Genomic DNA, 12,654 nt, shown 5'->3' on the forward strand with positions numbered 1-12,654 from the left:
GAGAACACGGGGAGAGGTGCACTTCCCCCTCTGCTGGCAACAAACACAGCCGGACAAAATAATTAAATAAAAACATTTCTTCTGCAAAATACCAACCCGTTTTTATTTTTCTGACAAAACCTTTTTTTAACCTCTTAAGTCATGAACACAGAAAATTATTCAGATCACAATTATAATTTATTTGTCTTGCTTGCCTCTCAGCTCTTCTGTACAATTTAATTTACGGCACACACACAACTCAAACCGCATATTTAATCGTCAACGCGTAGCGACCAGCGTGAAGGAGGAGCAGCACCAAGGGGAACTCCCACCTGAGCTATCCGGGTCTTCTTCTGCTGGAACTGACAGAGCCGGAGAATCCGAGCCCCCGAGTCGTCGTTGAACTGCTGCTGGAACGGGTGGAGCAGCTGCACCTGTTCGCCAAAACTAAAGACGCGGCAGCACAGGTCAGCGTCGCGCTCGACGTGTGCGTCGACAAGCGCGGCGCTCGATTTGTTTGTTCCCGGGCGGAGACGTTGGTCACCGAGGTGTCGTCTCTCACTCACCTACACACGGACACCTGCCCCACCTCCAGCAGCGTGAGGGCGTTGACGATCACCGAGAGGGATTCAAACGCCAGCTGCAACACACACACACACACACACACACACACACACACACACACACACACACACACACACACACACACACACACACACACACACACACACACACACACACACACACACACACACACACACACACACACACACACACACACACACACACACACACACACAAAGTATTTGTTACCTTCGCATTGAAAATGCGGAAGGTTATGTTTTGATCGTCGTGTATTTATTTATTTATTTGTATGCGTGTTACTCGTATAACTAAAAAAGTACTAAATCGAATCGCATGAAATTTGGTGGGATGATTGGTTATTATCCGGGGACCATTTGATTAGATTTTGGGATCGATCGGGTCAAAGTCATGAAAAGGTCAAAATCTTCTTTTTACCATAGCGCGGTCAATTTGTATCCAATTGGCATGCAACTAATGCCAAAATGTTCATAATTCAATGCCCAATCCTGTGATATGCGAAGGTATGCGCTCTACCGAGTGCCCGTTCTAGCTGGTATTGTAATCATTCCGGTCCAGGCAAAGCGGTTGGGGGCTCTCTCACCTGTTTGGAGTGGTTGTCCACCATGCTGGACGAGTCGTCCACAGCCAGGCAGATCTGGTACTCCCTCTTGCTGGGCTTGGTCCTCCTCAGCCAGATCTTGTCCTTGCGGAACTGGCTGGCGATGTAAGGGATGACCTTCCTCATGTTCAGACGCTTCCCCGTGCGGTAATCACCTCTGTTGGGGGGTAGGGTGGGGGGGGAGAGAGAGGAGGAAACGTACATTGAATGCGTCGTCACAAATAAAAAGAAAGCCGTTCATTCAAAGCGCCCGCTGTAAAACACGCGAGGCAGAGGGCGTGCGCTGCTCCTCACTTGAGCTTGGCGGCCTGCGTGGGCTCCAGGATGAGGCGGAGCTGCTCACAAAGCTGCTGGGACAGGGAGGCGGTCAGGGTCTGGTACCGGTGCCACATGGACGCTGCTGCTCGCTCCTGGAACACAGACAGAGCAACACGCTAGTGACACGCTACAGCCTGGGCCTCATACCTACACACTTGTATAGTTTGTGGATATGGCTCATTATGGAGACACTTATTTTGACATGTTGTATATGGAGCATGTATTTCCTTGTATTTAGACTTGAAGGTAAAGTGAAGATCATTTTCAGAAAAGCATGCACAGGTTTGATTTCTAAGACCTGGACCCTGTTCTCCCTGTTCTCCCTGTTTCTGTGGCGAGGCGACGTGTTGCCGCAAGACAGTTTGTTGCGTTATAGGCTCTATAAAATATGGACGCATAGGAGGAGGAGGAAGAGGAGAAGAAGAAGTAGAGGATGTGTACCGGTAACAAAAAACTATTTGTCTCTGCCATCTACACGGGAGAAACGGAGCGGGGTTCATCAGGGGAAGTTTAGATGTTTCTTCCTGCCGTGTTGCATTCGTACGTTAAAGGTGCGTTCACACCAAAAGCAAAACTATTTTTCGCGTCGCCCAAAACGCGTGAGTTTACTCGCTCGACCATTCGCCGTGTTCACGCCATAAGCGTTGAGACGCTCCGCGAGGGGCGGGGCTTATCTCCGTGTCTCGTCTCTGTAAAGACCGTTATCATCTCCTTCATCCACCAGAATAACTAACCACTAGTTCTGCTTAATATTTGTTGTGGACGTCCCACACACTAACGCCCTCGTGTTTGGGTTCATGACATCACCCGTAGGCTCACTCAGCTCGGTCACTTTCACCGATGAAGTTACTGTTACGTCTGGAAGACTTCCGCTTCCAGCGCTACGAGAGCGGAACTCGAGAGCTGATTGGCCCGGGTTGCGCGATGACCGCCTCAAAGTTGAAATATTTAAACTAGGGGCGAAAATTGTGCCGCTGAAAACGCGTCGCCCCAAACGCGCCGCCCGGAAAAATATCGCGTCTATCGCAGCCACACGCGTCTGTACGTTGACTTTTCATGGGATTCGGTCGCGCGAAAAAAATAGTTTCGCTTTTGGTGTAAACGCACTTTAAGGGAACAGCCGATTGATCATGTGAGTTCAATATTGAAATTCTTTTGGTGAAGGCGTTTCCAAAAACCACATCAAGCGAGCATGATCGTCATTTTTTTACAATTGAGGAAGTTTCATCAAATTGCTGTGTCCCCTCCGGTCTGTGAATGCGAGATGCTTCACGATCAATATTTGATATGCATGATGTTGGCTGTATTGCTTTTTAATGCTAAAATAATGAAGAAACACAACCTGCTGGGTGAGCCTCACCTCCTCCAGAGTCCCTGGAGCCTGTTTGTGCCAGGCCTCCAGCTGCAGCTCCATCTGCCTCCTGATCTCCTCTGGGTCGCTCTCTACTTTCTGCAACACACACACACACACAACTCAATGCAATGCCAGCAGTATTTTATTTGACCTGACACTTAAGGCCGAATGTTTTGTGTCGAGCAGGTAAAAACCAAAGCAGAAAGAAAGAGTGGTCCTCTACCTGCATGGTGTCCAGCAGCAGCAGCTCAGGAACTGTGTGGATCGTGGATTCGGTACGTCTGGCTGCCCGCTCTTCTTCTCTGGGTTTTTGTTGCTCCTTCGACCTCTCCTCTTCCTCTTCCTCTCCCGGCCTCTGCACCTCCATCTCCCCACTGTCTATACCTGCACGACAAGAAGAGGAAGAAGGCGGGGGATGAAGTTATTCTGTGTATTCTAAGTAATAAAAAATAAAACAAACATACCAGACTAACAAAGTCTCTAAAATAATGACGACGCGTCACCTTTCTGGGAGGCCTTGGTGGAGTCCAGCTGCTCCGGCTTCAGCTCCTGCGCAGCCTGGAGGTCCTCTTCCGGCTTATCCGTTTCCATGGCGACGTCCTCGTCGTTCTGATCGTCCTGGTGCGGTCCGGCTGCCTTCTGCTGGTCCGCACTGGCGACGTCTGGAAACGGCGAGACCGCCAAAGAGCAGCTAAACGTGTCACCCAACGCGTCCTCATGAAAACCTGACCGCTCCTAAACGATCCGACAGGTCGCCCACTGACCGTATGTCTGAGCGTCGTAGGCCGCCTCCCCCTGTTTGATGTGTTCGTACAGGTCCGACTCCTGCCGCGCGTCGCTCTGCCGGTTGTCCTCGCCGCAATCCGTGCTTCTCTCCACGGTACGCAGGCGCTTGTTGACGCGTTCGTTGTAGTCGCCCGTCGACCGCTCGTTGTCCGCCTGCCCGGGTTTCCTCTTGAAGCTCTGCAACGGCACCGTGGATTTAGAAGCGGGACGATAAGACGGATTTATTTATTGATTTTTTTTAAACGTGAGAGTAGCAAAAGTGGAGATTCCTCTCCAGTCGGACCTGAGTCTTGCTCTGCGTCTGCGTCTGGGAAGACATGCGCGCCGTCAGCTTCGACTGGTGGCCCTCTGATTGGCTGGCGTCGGCGGCTCCGCTGCCGTGTTCCTGACGAATCAGAAAAGTGGAAATGGCCTTCGCAGTCAGCGCTTGTGTTTGGTAAAATGTAACCGTAGTTCTAATTCAGCCGGGATTAAATAAAATTGTAATAAATAAACGAGCCAGCGGCGTACAGGACACCAAAAAGCCACGCCACCTGTTCAACGGGTAAACATCCTAAAAAGCACATATATGATGATGGTTTATGATACTGTACACGAGAGAGGTGAGATACTGATACAGTGCACTCAACCCACAGCCGTGCATGAGGAGGCCTGCAGTCACGTCTGTGACGGTCGTAACCAAAATATTTGAAAGAGAAATTCATCCACAGCCATGAATTTATACTTTTAAACTTGCTCCAATTACTTTCATCTAAATCTTCTCCAGTATTGGCTCTCTCACCAGGATTCCCTCTTTACTTATATTAACTTAAGTGTGACAAATTGTCTGAACATTTTCATCCAGAAGAACTCTGGCCAGGACCTTGAGTTAGCTTTACCAGAACAAGGTCACCAATCCTCCTCAATGACCTCCAGACCTTTCACATTTAAAGTCATCTTTGACTTTCTTTGTTGCTACATGATTGGAATATTAGATGTTTGTATCTTTGGAGATGTTGGTGAAGGATCTGATGTCGTCTGATTCCCCGTCCCGAGGTGACGCGTACCTCTTTGGCGTCGTCTCTCTCCGACGCCTCGCCCGCCAGCTCCACAGCCGTGTCACTCTGGACGTTCTGCTCTCCGGTCTGACCGTCCGTGTCATGCTCCTTCCTCTCGGCTGACTCGGGCTGCTCCTCATCCTCGGCTGCTCCCTCCTCCTCCTCCTGTAAGCATTACAAGTCCCAACAGTGACACACACACACACACAGAACAAAGCCACGTGTGTGGACAGCTGTGCTCATCACAGATGGCGGCGCTCTCACTCACACTCACACTCACACACACACACTGTCACACACACTCACCTTTGGTTTGGGTCCTTTGTCATTTGGAATAGTCAGCTCTTCGTCTCTTCCTGCCTCCCGCCCTCTCTTCTCCTCCTCCTCCTTTTCCTCATCTTTGTCAGCACCCTCCTCGTCTCCCTCTGCTTTCTCGCCCCCTCCCTCCTCCTCATCCTTCTCTCCTTCAGTCTTGGGCTCCTGGTCGTTCTCCTCTCCTGGCTGGTCCGCCTTCTCCTCCTCCATCTTCTCTCCTCCCTCCTCCGTCTCGTCGTCTCCATCTTTCTGCCCGTCCTCCTTCTCCTCTTGGGCCATGGCTTTCTCATCAATGTCGAATGGGTTCTCCTCTGAAGAAGAGGAAAAAGCCACTGCGTAAAAATTCACAGCTCAGATCGAACTGCCCAAACAAAGTCGCGCTGTGGCCTTCGTTTCAATACGTGAATGTATTTCACAGTTTGTTAGAGGTAAACTGTGATCCCAGAGTTTATGTAACGACCACAAACAAATGAGACCGTGGTTCCGGTAAATGACGATTGTCTTCTTGCTCGTGCTCTCTCGGTGCACTCGCATCACGAGCATACTCCTGCTTTTTCTGCGCGTGGGCATCGAGACGAAATTATGGTTTAGAGAACTTAACAAAACGATTTCATTGTGTTCCGAGATTAAAGTGCTTTGTAGCTGCTTATTTCGAAAAAAGGGCAACATGAGGCTAAAGAGGAGGCGGCCGGCGTGGGGGGGGGGGGTTGTGACTCACCAGTGACTGAGCCAATGTCATTGATGAACACCGGCGGTGGAAGAAGCAGCCAGTACAAGTACTGATACCACAATTTAAAACAAAGTAAAGGTCTCGCATTCAAAATCTCACTTCAGTAAAAGTATGTTCAGTAAGTTTATAATTAAGAACATGTACATGGGGGCCAGCTGAGAACTATCTTTACCATTAGTGGCACTTAAATGGTTCTTATTGTGGTACTTTTTTAGTTAGACTCTGTTGAGGAAATGTTACTTTCTGTATTCTTGTTGTTAGTTTGTACTCTAGGTTGAATGCTCTTATTGTAAGTCGCTTTGGATAAAAGCGTCTGCTAAATGACATGTAATGAGATGAAGGTCAAATGCTCATTTGACCTTCAACTTCATTCCCTTCAAATTACTATGACCCTCTGAAGTCAGAGATCCCGAATCTCCTGCAAATACGTCTGGGAAACGGTTCTTTGTCGTCCCAGAAACCGTTCAAACCACCACAGAACTGAGGCCACGTGCACACAACGCCATGTGCACGTCTCCGTTTGAAGACGGCAACAACAGGCCTTGCATGCTGGCCTCACCGTCACACTCTCCATCGTCTCCGGCCTCCTCCTCCTGGTCCAGGTTGAGATCCTCGGGCAGATCCATGGCCTCAGGCTCCGGCTTGCGGTTCTGTTGACCGTGGTAGGGGTCCACTTCGTTCTCATCAAACTCTCGCTGGGGAACGGCAACGGCACGGATCAGAAAACGGCAAAGCCACGAAGTAAGAGATGTGCGTCGTGTTGGAGATATCTGGAAGAATATCTCCAAGAATTCTGGATTTGGGGGTGGAGGGCGAGGTTACCTCATCGCCTTGCTCATTGATTTTGTCTTTCTCCTCCACGTCCATCTGTTCGTCTTTGTCCTGGTGTTTCTTGTCTTTGTTGGGGTCGGCAGCATCCAAGTTGTCGTCTTTAGCAACCAGCTCCGATTCACCCTAAGAATATAGTGTCGACAAGAAATTAGGGCATATAAAAAAAAGAAAGAAAAGACATCCATGCGTCTTAAATACCGATTTCACTTCAAATCAGCAACCTGAAATATTTACAGCGCAGCTTTTTTTTCCAGCTTGTAAATCAACGCTATATAAATTCAATTGTTTCCTTCTTAAGGCTTCTGGGAACTCTGTACCTCGTCCATGCCCTGGCCGGACTCCTCCTCCTTGTCGCTTCCTTCCTCCTCCTCGTCATCCTCGTCATCCCCCCACATCCTCTCATCCAGAGTTTCAGTCTGTCCTTCACCCAGGTCACCCATGTTTTTATCAAGCTCCTGCTCCTCCTCTTTATCCGAATCTTCATCTTCACCTGCGCACCAATCCAAAGAAGAAAAACACACTCGGCGAGGATCCTGGCAGACGTTTCTACGTTCATTCACATATCATTTCAAGTGTTCACAGTCCTAACTACAGCCAGCAGTAGCAACCAGAACTCAAGAGACTAAACTGGAAGTGGAACAAACCCCAAAACCAGTGGGGCCCCACAAGGTCAGTGGGCTACAGGCCGTTCAAAGTTACCTTCTTCATTCTCGTCCCCATCGTGCATTTTGCCATCAAAGTCGTCCGACATCTCGATAGCGTTGTCCTCTGCCTTGATGTTCCCTTTCTCCTTCTCTTCCTCCTTTTCCTGGCCCTCCTGTAAAGTGTCCTCCACCTGGAAGAAGAATGCGTGGATGGCTTTGAGAAATGTTGGTCAAATGATCTAAAGCAGACATTTGATAGGCTTCTCGTGCATTCCGGCACTCTCAGATAAAGCGGTCATCAATAACTCGTTATTGTTTTGCCGTAGACTCTACATGTATGCCATACATTGTGATTTTAAATACCAATGACACGACAGTTGTTTTATTATTGTGAGATCACAAACTCAGCTCATGGAGTTGAACGCTTACAAACAGAAGAATAGAAGCCAGTAGGTACACCGGCCTCGAGTTGAGATGACCACCTTTGTGAAGTAGAATTACCTGATCTTCATTCTCAATCTTGTCACTGACGTCTTTGTCGCCCTCGCCCTCTCCTATGCCGCCGCCCTCATAGTCGTGGAACTGGGTGGAACCTTCTCCGTCTCCGGCCATCAGGTCCTGAGGCAGGCAGAAGCCCTGAGGAGGAGGCCACAACAAACCAATTACTTCATAACCTTCGTATAACGACGCCCTTACGGTCACCCTGAGCGACATCGAGGGGGAAAAAAAGAATTGGAGATGCATTTTGTCTGATTAGAATTTTAAGAAATTAAATGTTTCTGAACTAAAACTAGGTGAACAATTTTTTTTAAAATTATTTGTCATAACTTGTACATGCTCATCATCATCTTGATCTCAGGTGATGTATATCAAGAGGTGATGCCCGGGCCTCAGACAGTGCACTTAAACCCAGTCTGGAGGCCCCGGCATCATCTATTTTCGAGATTTCTAAATCCAAAAAACATTTCGGCTTCTAAGTTAAATCCATACATTCTATTTTTGACAATTGTGACACTTCTTTGTGGGCTCCTGTCTCACTGCCACAGCAGACACTTCACCATGCGTCCTCAGCTGTTCTCTGGATGTTCACACCACAGACTACAAAAGGTAGGTTGCACTTCTACCCAAATAGATTACATCACCCTTCTGTGTGAAATGTTCAAAAGATCAAGGAACCGCTTTTTACCATGTGACAGATTGACGTCTTTTTGGGTTCATTCGTTGGATTTCCTTCCAGTAAGCTCCTTCCTGTGCATTTGTAGTTTGTGTTTGTTTGGCTGTATGTTTGACTAAATCTACTACTTCTAAAACATCAATAAAACACATTAAAAGAAGTACGGTCAATTCAAGATGATCCCCAACACCTTTTTTTCACCCGTTCTTCATTCATAAACACAGGAGGTCTCGCTTGTCCCTATATAGCCAGTTATATATCTGGTTTTTTTGTTCAGATGAGGATGAGTTTGTTGCGTCTGTACCTTCTGGGCGAGCTCAGTGAAGATGCTGGCCAGCACAGACAGCAGTTTGCCGGTGCTCCTGTGTGCTGCCAGCGACGCGCCCACGTAGTAACGCACCATGTCGGTGTAAATCCCCAACAGAGGCTCCAGATGCACCAGCATCCTGCACGCCCTGTTCACCTCCTACACACACAGCATGTTCATATACAATGTTAACAATGTACTTTCATCATAGGTTTAAATGTTATACAGTTGGATTGGAAAAATACATTTAGTTAAATTATATTTTCTTTAAATAAATAAGTCGTTTATCTCAAATAGTTTACTGAAATTCAACAAAGAAATTTGTCACACGATATAATTTGTGGTTTTCTTTACAATGTGCATCATGATTTCAACTCCCGACTCGGGTTGCTTTTTAAAAATGTCAAAATAAGAGTGCATCTCAGAAATCAATTCTGTAGGTGTGTTTGGAGAAGCAAGTTTGACCTGGCTAACATTATATGAGCATACGAGTGTGGATTAGTTAGGATAAGAATGAACATAAATAATGCACTATATGAAACCCCGATCATTGGCTCCTTTCTGAATGCAGCTGGACAGTAAAGTGTTCTCGAGGTCACGTGAGCGGCTGTTCTTGGTACCTGGAGCTGTGGCGGCTGACTGGTGTCTCGGTGAGTCTTCAGGCGGCTCAGCAGCCTCTCCAGCCCGCCACTAACATCTCCCACACACAGAGCCTCCACCTCAGCTGCCAGCCCCTCCTCCAGGAGCTTGGTCAGGTGGCCGGGCTTCAGCAGGTCCTCCATGGGCTCCTCCTCCACCTCCTCCGCCTCCTCCGCCGCCGCCTCCTCCGGCTTCGCACCCTCTGAAACATGATATAAAAAACGTGACATTCTAATTGATCAGCTTTTTTTCCCCCAGGACATTTTAAGAACACGTTGTCATTTATAATAAGTTGTCAACAACGTTGGGTAACCGACCAGTTCTGAGTGAAAGGAAGTTTACATCGAAGTTCGAACCAACTCCATTCCCAGTCAGCACTTTTGATATATATTGGATCACACCTCACTCCTTGATCAATGACAGAGCTCAGCAACTGAAGAGCGCATATGAATCAGCCAACGCCACCACCAACATGGAGATGTTTCAACGTGACCCGGTCGACTTTGTCTCCTTCACAAAACAAGTAATCGCGGTGACTTTGGAAGATGCCAATAGCAGCACATGGAATGCCAACTGTAACGCCATGTTCGGACGGCCTCAGTCTTACACCGATGCATTCATCAACACTTGATGCTAAATGTGCGACAGAGGCAACATCACACACCCTGCTGACGAGAAGGCTTAGAATTTGGTGTAAGAAAAGTTCATGACGCCATCCTGAAAGTTTGGGCTGGCAGATGAACAGCTTGCGAGAACTATTGCTCCCCGACCGCATCACTCACCCGTCTCTCCTTTCTCTCCACGCTGTTGCTCCTCCTTTTGCTTTTGTTGCTCCGTCTCCTTTCGCTTCACCAGCGTCTGGACCGCACACAGCACCGTGTTGATGCTCGTCTCCAGCTCAGCAGAGAACTCGGTGCAGAAGGCGGGCTGCTGATCTGTGAGGGGAAGATAAGCGAAGGAGCTGTGGACTCGTGGTTCTGAATGGGTTTTCTTCTCACTGCACAGCCCAGTCTGCCATGTCTGTGAGGGAGATGTCGGTTATTAATAATTAAAAGGAGCGGTAGCATTCGGCTCGTTGCGTTCACCTGAGTGCTGGTGTCCCAGGGAGAGCAGCTGGGTCTTCCAGGTGGTGAACTCGGTGATGCTCGCCTCCACCTGTCCTCTGACATACTGCAGGCTCTGGGTGATGGCCGGCTGGCTGTCGGCGCCGCCGACGCACGTGGCCGGGGTGAAGAGCTGCTCCATGCTGGGCATCTGAGCCGCGACAGCTCCCAGCTGGTCGAAGGCCGAGCTGCACGTGACAAAATGGTTCCTGTGGAACGCGACGGTGTTGCTTTAGTCCGCTTCTGTCACTCCTACGCCAGATTTCAGATAAACCCTTCGGGTGATTATGTTTTACCACGTGTGAAGCGCCCTCTCGGAGTTCTGCTGCGCCACGTTGTCCAGCTCCGCCTTCAGGCTCTGCGTCTGCTTCGACAGTGCGTTCATGCTCTGGTTGAGCTGGCACCAGGCGGCGTCCCCCCTCCGGATTAGACAGCCGGGGGGTTGGCGATGCGCTGCCAGCGGGGATGGACACCTCAAGGTGTGCTGCCTGCAGCCGCTGGTCACCTCCTTCTGCTGCAGGTCCTCCGGACAGCACTGCAGCAGCCAGGACAGCTGCTGCAAGAGGGTGGAGCACTGGGCAGCCAGCGCCTGGCCTCTGCTGACCCAACCTTGGAGGGCGGCCTGGGGTGGGAGGGCGCAGCCTTCGTCCTCACTGTGGCTCTGGAGGTGGACCTTAATGGCCTGGACGCCATCCATTAGCCACCTGAGAGAGGTGAGACAATAGGTCAGGCTACAATATTTAACAGCACAGCAACACATTGTGGATCGTCTCAACTTAATTAAGCCGTCCGGTACATTCTAGCTGGAGGCTATCTATGGCTTCATAAAATGTAGAATTACATCAGAAGCATTTATATTATCGGTCCTCACTAAAGGCCTAATTGCCTCCAGAGATGAAGGCACATGTCCCCCAAGTTCATTATTATAAAAAATAAATAAACCTCTTGTCCAACTTTCAAAATCCAGATGTTTTCATTCAGTCTTCTAAAAATAAAGCCAGTTTAACATTCAGGGGAAAACACCATAAAAAAGGAAATAGCTCCTTGTAGTAAAAATGGGAAATACGATCATACAACCACTTCTGGAGTCAAACCCTCGACTCCACACGGTGCCTCGTGAACATAGTCAGACTGACCTGAGATGGACCCACTGGTCAGTGAGCTTGGCCAGGCGTTGCCTCTGTTTGAGGAGCAGCTTGAAGAGGTGAGAGGAGAAGCCTCGACAGCGCTCTATGTTGCCCAGACCCAACTCCTACAACCAAACGGTAACACACACATGCGCACAAGCATCAGACCACAGAGCCAACGGACTCAGACGCACAAAACATAGAATGAGGAACTGCAGCAGATTCTAAGATTTACATTTCATCTGAAAACTACGGAAGCCCTCAGAGGCAAAATATTGATCCACTCGCTGAGTTTGATAGAAACTGTTATATCTGCTTAGTTAATGACTTAAGGCGCTTTATATAAAATTGGGATCAACTGCTCTCAACACAGCAAAAGCGTTGATAGAGTCAACGGTGTTTACACGAGGGGAAACCGAAGTGAGTACTACAACCGTGTGGCCAAAATGACGACAATAAAGATTTGATTAAAAACGAAAGACAATTCTGCCACCAGAACCTTTTTTCTAACAGTTTTCATCAGTAAATGAAAACACAGATAGTGAAATGCATGTTTTTCTGAATAGAATTAAAAATAAACTTGTTTCCCGTTTTTGTTCCTGTTGTTATGTCATTAACGATACGATACGACTCATACAGCTTCCCCAGTTTGTTTTCCTTTCTTTGTTACTGTTCCTGTTTGTTTGTTTTGTCTGCTTTCTTTTTGTTTTGTTCTGTTTGTCTCTTGTTCCCTGTAAAGCGTCTTTAGGTACTTAGAAAAGCGCGAAAGAAGTCTGAATTATTAACACAGTAAAGAAACTATTTAGATTGGACTTCTCCCTTCAACGTCATACCGTTCATGCAGACGGCTGTAAGAGTGGTAAAAGCAACAAGTTGTTCTGTTCAATAAGATGTTCAGTATCTGACCTTGGCAGCTTGCTGAAGGGCAGTCTGCATGGTTGTTCTTCTGGCCCATGAACGGTAAAAGTACTTCTGACATCCGTCCCACGCCGTCAGCAACTCTGTAAACAACCTGCAACACCACGAACGCAGAGAAAGTGTCTTGAAGAGAGTCCAGAGTTGACCTGGCAGTCGTTATACACAGGAATACAACGTCACTCAGATGT

General features: G+C 48.3%; 1 protein-coding gene across 1 annotated transcript in view; it reads right to left on the minus strand.

Moving 5' to 3' along the window:
• mdn1 (midasin AAA ATPase 1) overlaps positions 1 to 12,654 on the minus strand; it is a 53,146-nt gene that overhangs the window by 2,333 nt on the left and 38,159 nt on the right. The window contains exons 77-99 of the mRNA XM_056427719.1: positions 12,455 to 12,560; positions 11,558 to 11,673; positions 10,718 to 11,125; positions 10,404 to 10,630; positions 10,101 to 10,253; positions 9,300 to 9,520; positions 8,677 to 8,838; positions 7,700 to 7,834; positions 7,254 to 7,389; positions 6,872 to 7,044; positions 6,546 to 6,677; positions 6,283 to 6,418; positions 4,985 to 5,304; positions 4,688 to 4,843; positions 3,925 to 4,026; positions 3,620 to 3,818; positions 3,359 to 3,517; positions 3,079 to 3,239; positions 2,862 to 2,951; positions 1,478 to 1,593; positions 1,166 to 1,340; positions 546 to 619; positions 312 to 426 (exon numbers count right to left, since the gene is read on the minus strand). Coding sequence (XP_056283694.1) covers positions 312 to 426; positions 546 to 619; positions 1,166 to 1,340; positions 1,478 to 1,593; positions 2,862 to 2,951; positions 3,079 to 3,239; positions 3,359 to 3,517; positions 3,620 to 3,818; positions 3,925 to 4,026; positions 4,688 to 4,843; positions 4,985 to 5,304; positions 6,283 to 6,418; positions 6,546 to 6,677; positions 6,872 to 7,044; positions 7,254 to 7,389; positions 7,700 to 7,834; positions 8,677 to 8,838; positions 9,300 to 9,520; positions 10,101 to 10,253; positions 10,404 to 10,630; positions 10,718 to 11,125; positions 11,558 to 11,673; positions 12,455 to 12,560 — 3,772 coding nt within the window. The remainder of the gene's footprint in view (positions 1 to 311; positions 427 to 545; positions 620 to 1,165; positions 1,341 to 1,477; positions 1,594 to 2,861; positions 2,952 to 3,078; positions 3,240 to 3,358; positions 3,518 to 3,619; positions 3,819 to 3,924; positions 4,027 to 4,687; positions 4,844 to 4,984; positions 5,305 to 6,282; positions 6,419 to 6,545; positions 6,678 to 6,871; positions 7,045 to 7,253; positions 7,390 to 7,699; positions 7,835 to 8,676; positions 8,839 to 9,299; positions 9,521 to 10,100; positions 10,254 to 10,403; positions 10,631 to 10,717; positions 11,126 to 11,557; positions 11,674 to 12,454; positions 12,561 to 12,654) is intronic.

The sequence above is a fragment of the Pseudoliparis swirei genome, chromosome 12 (genome assembly GCF_029220125.1).
Source record: "Pseudoliparis swirei isolate HS2019 ecotype Mariana Trench chromosome 12, NWPU_hadal_v1, whole genome shotgun sequence".
NCBI classification, from domain to species: domain Eukaryota; kingdom Metazoa; phylum Chordata; class Actinopteri; order Perciformes; family Liparidae; genus Pseudoliparis; species Pseudoliparis swirei.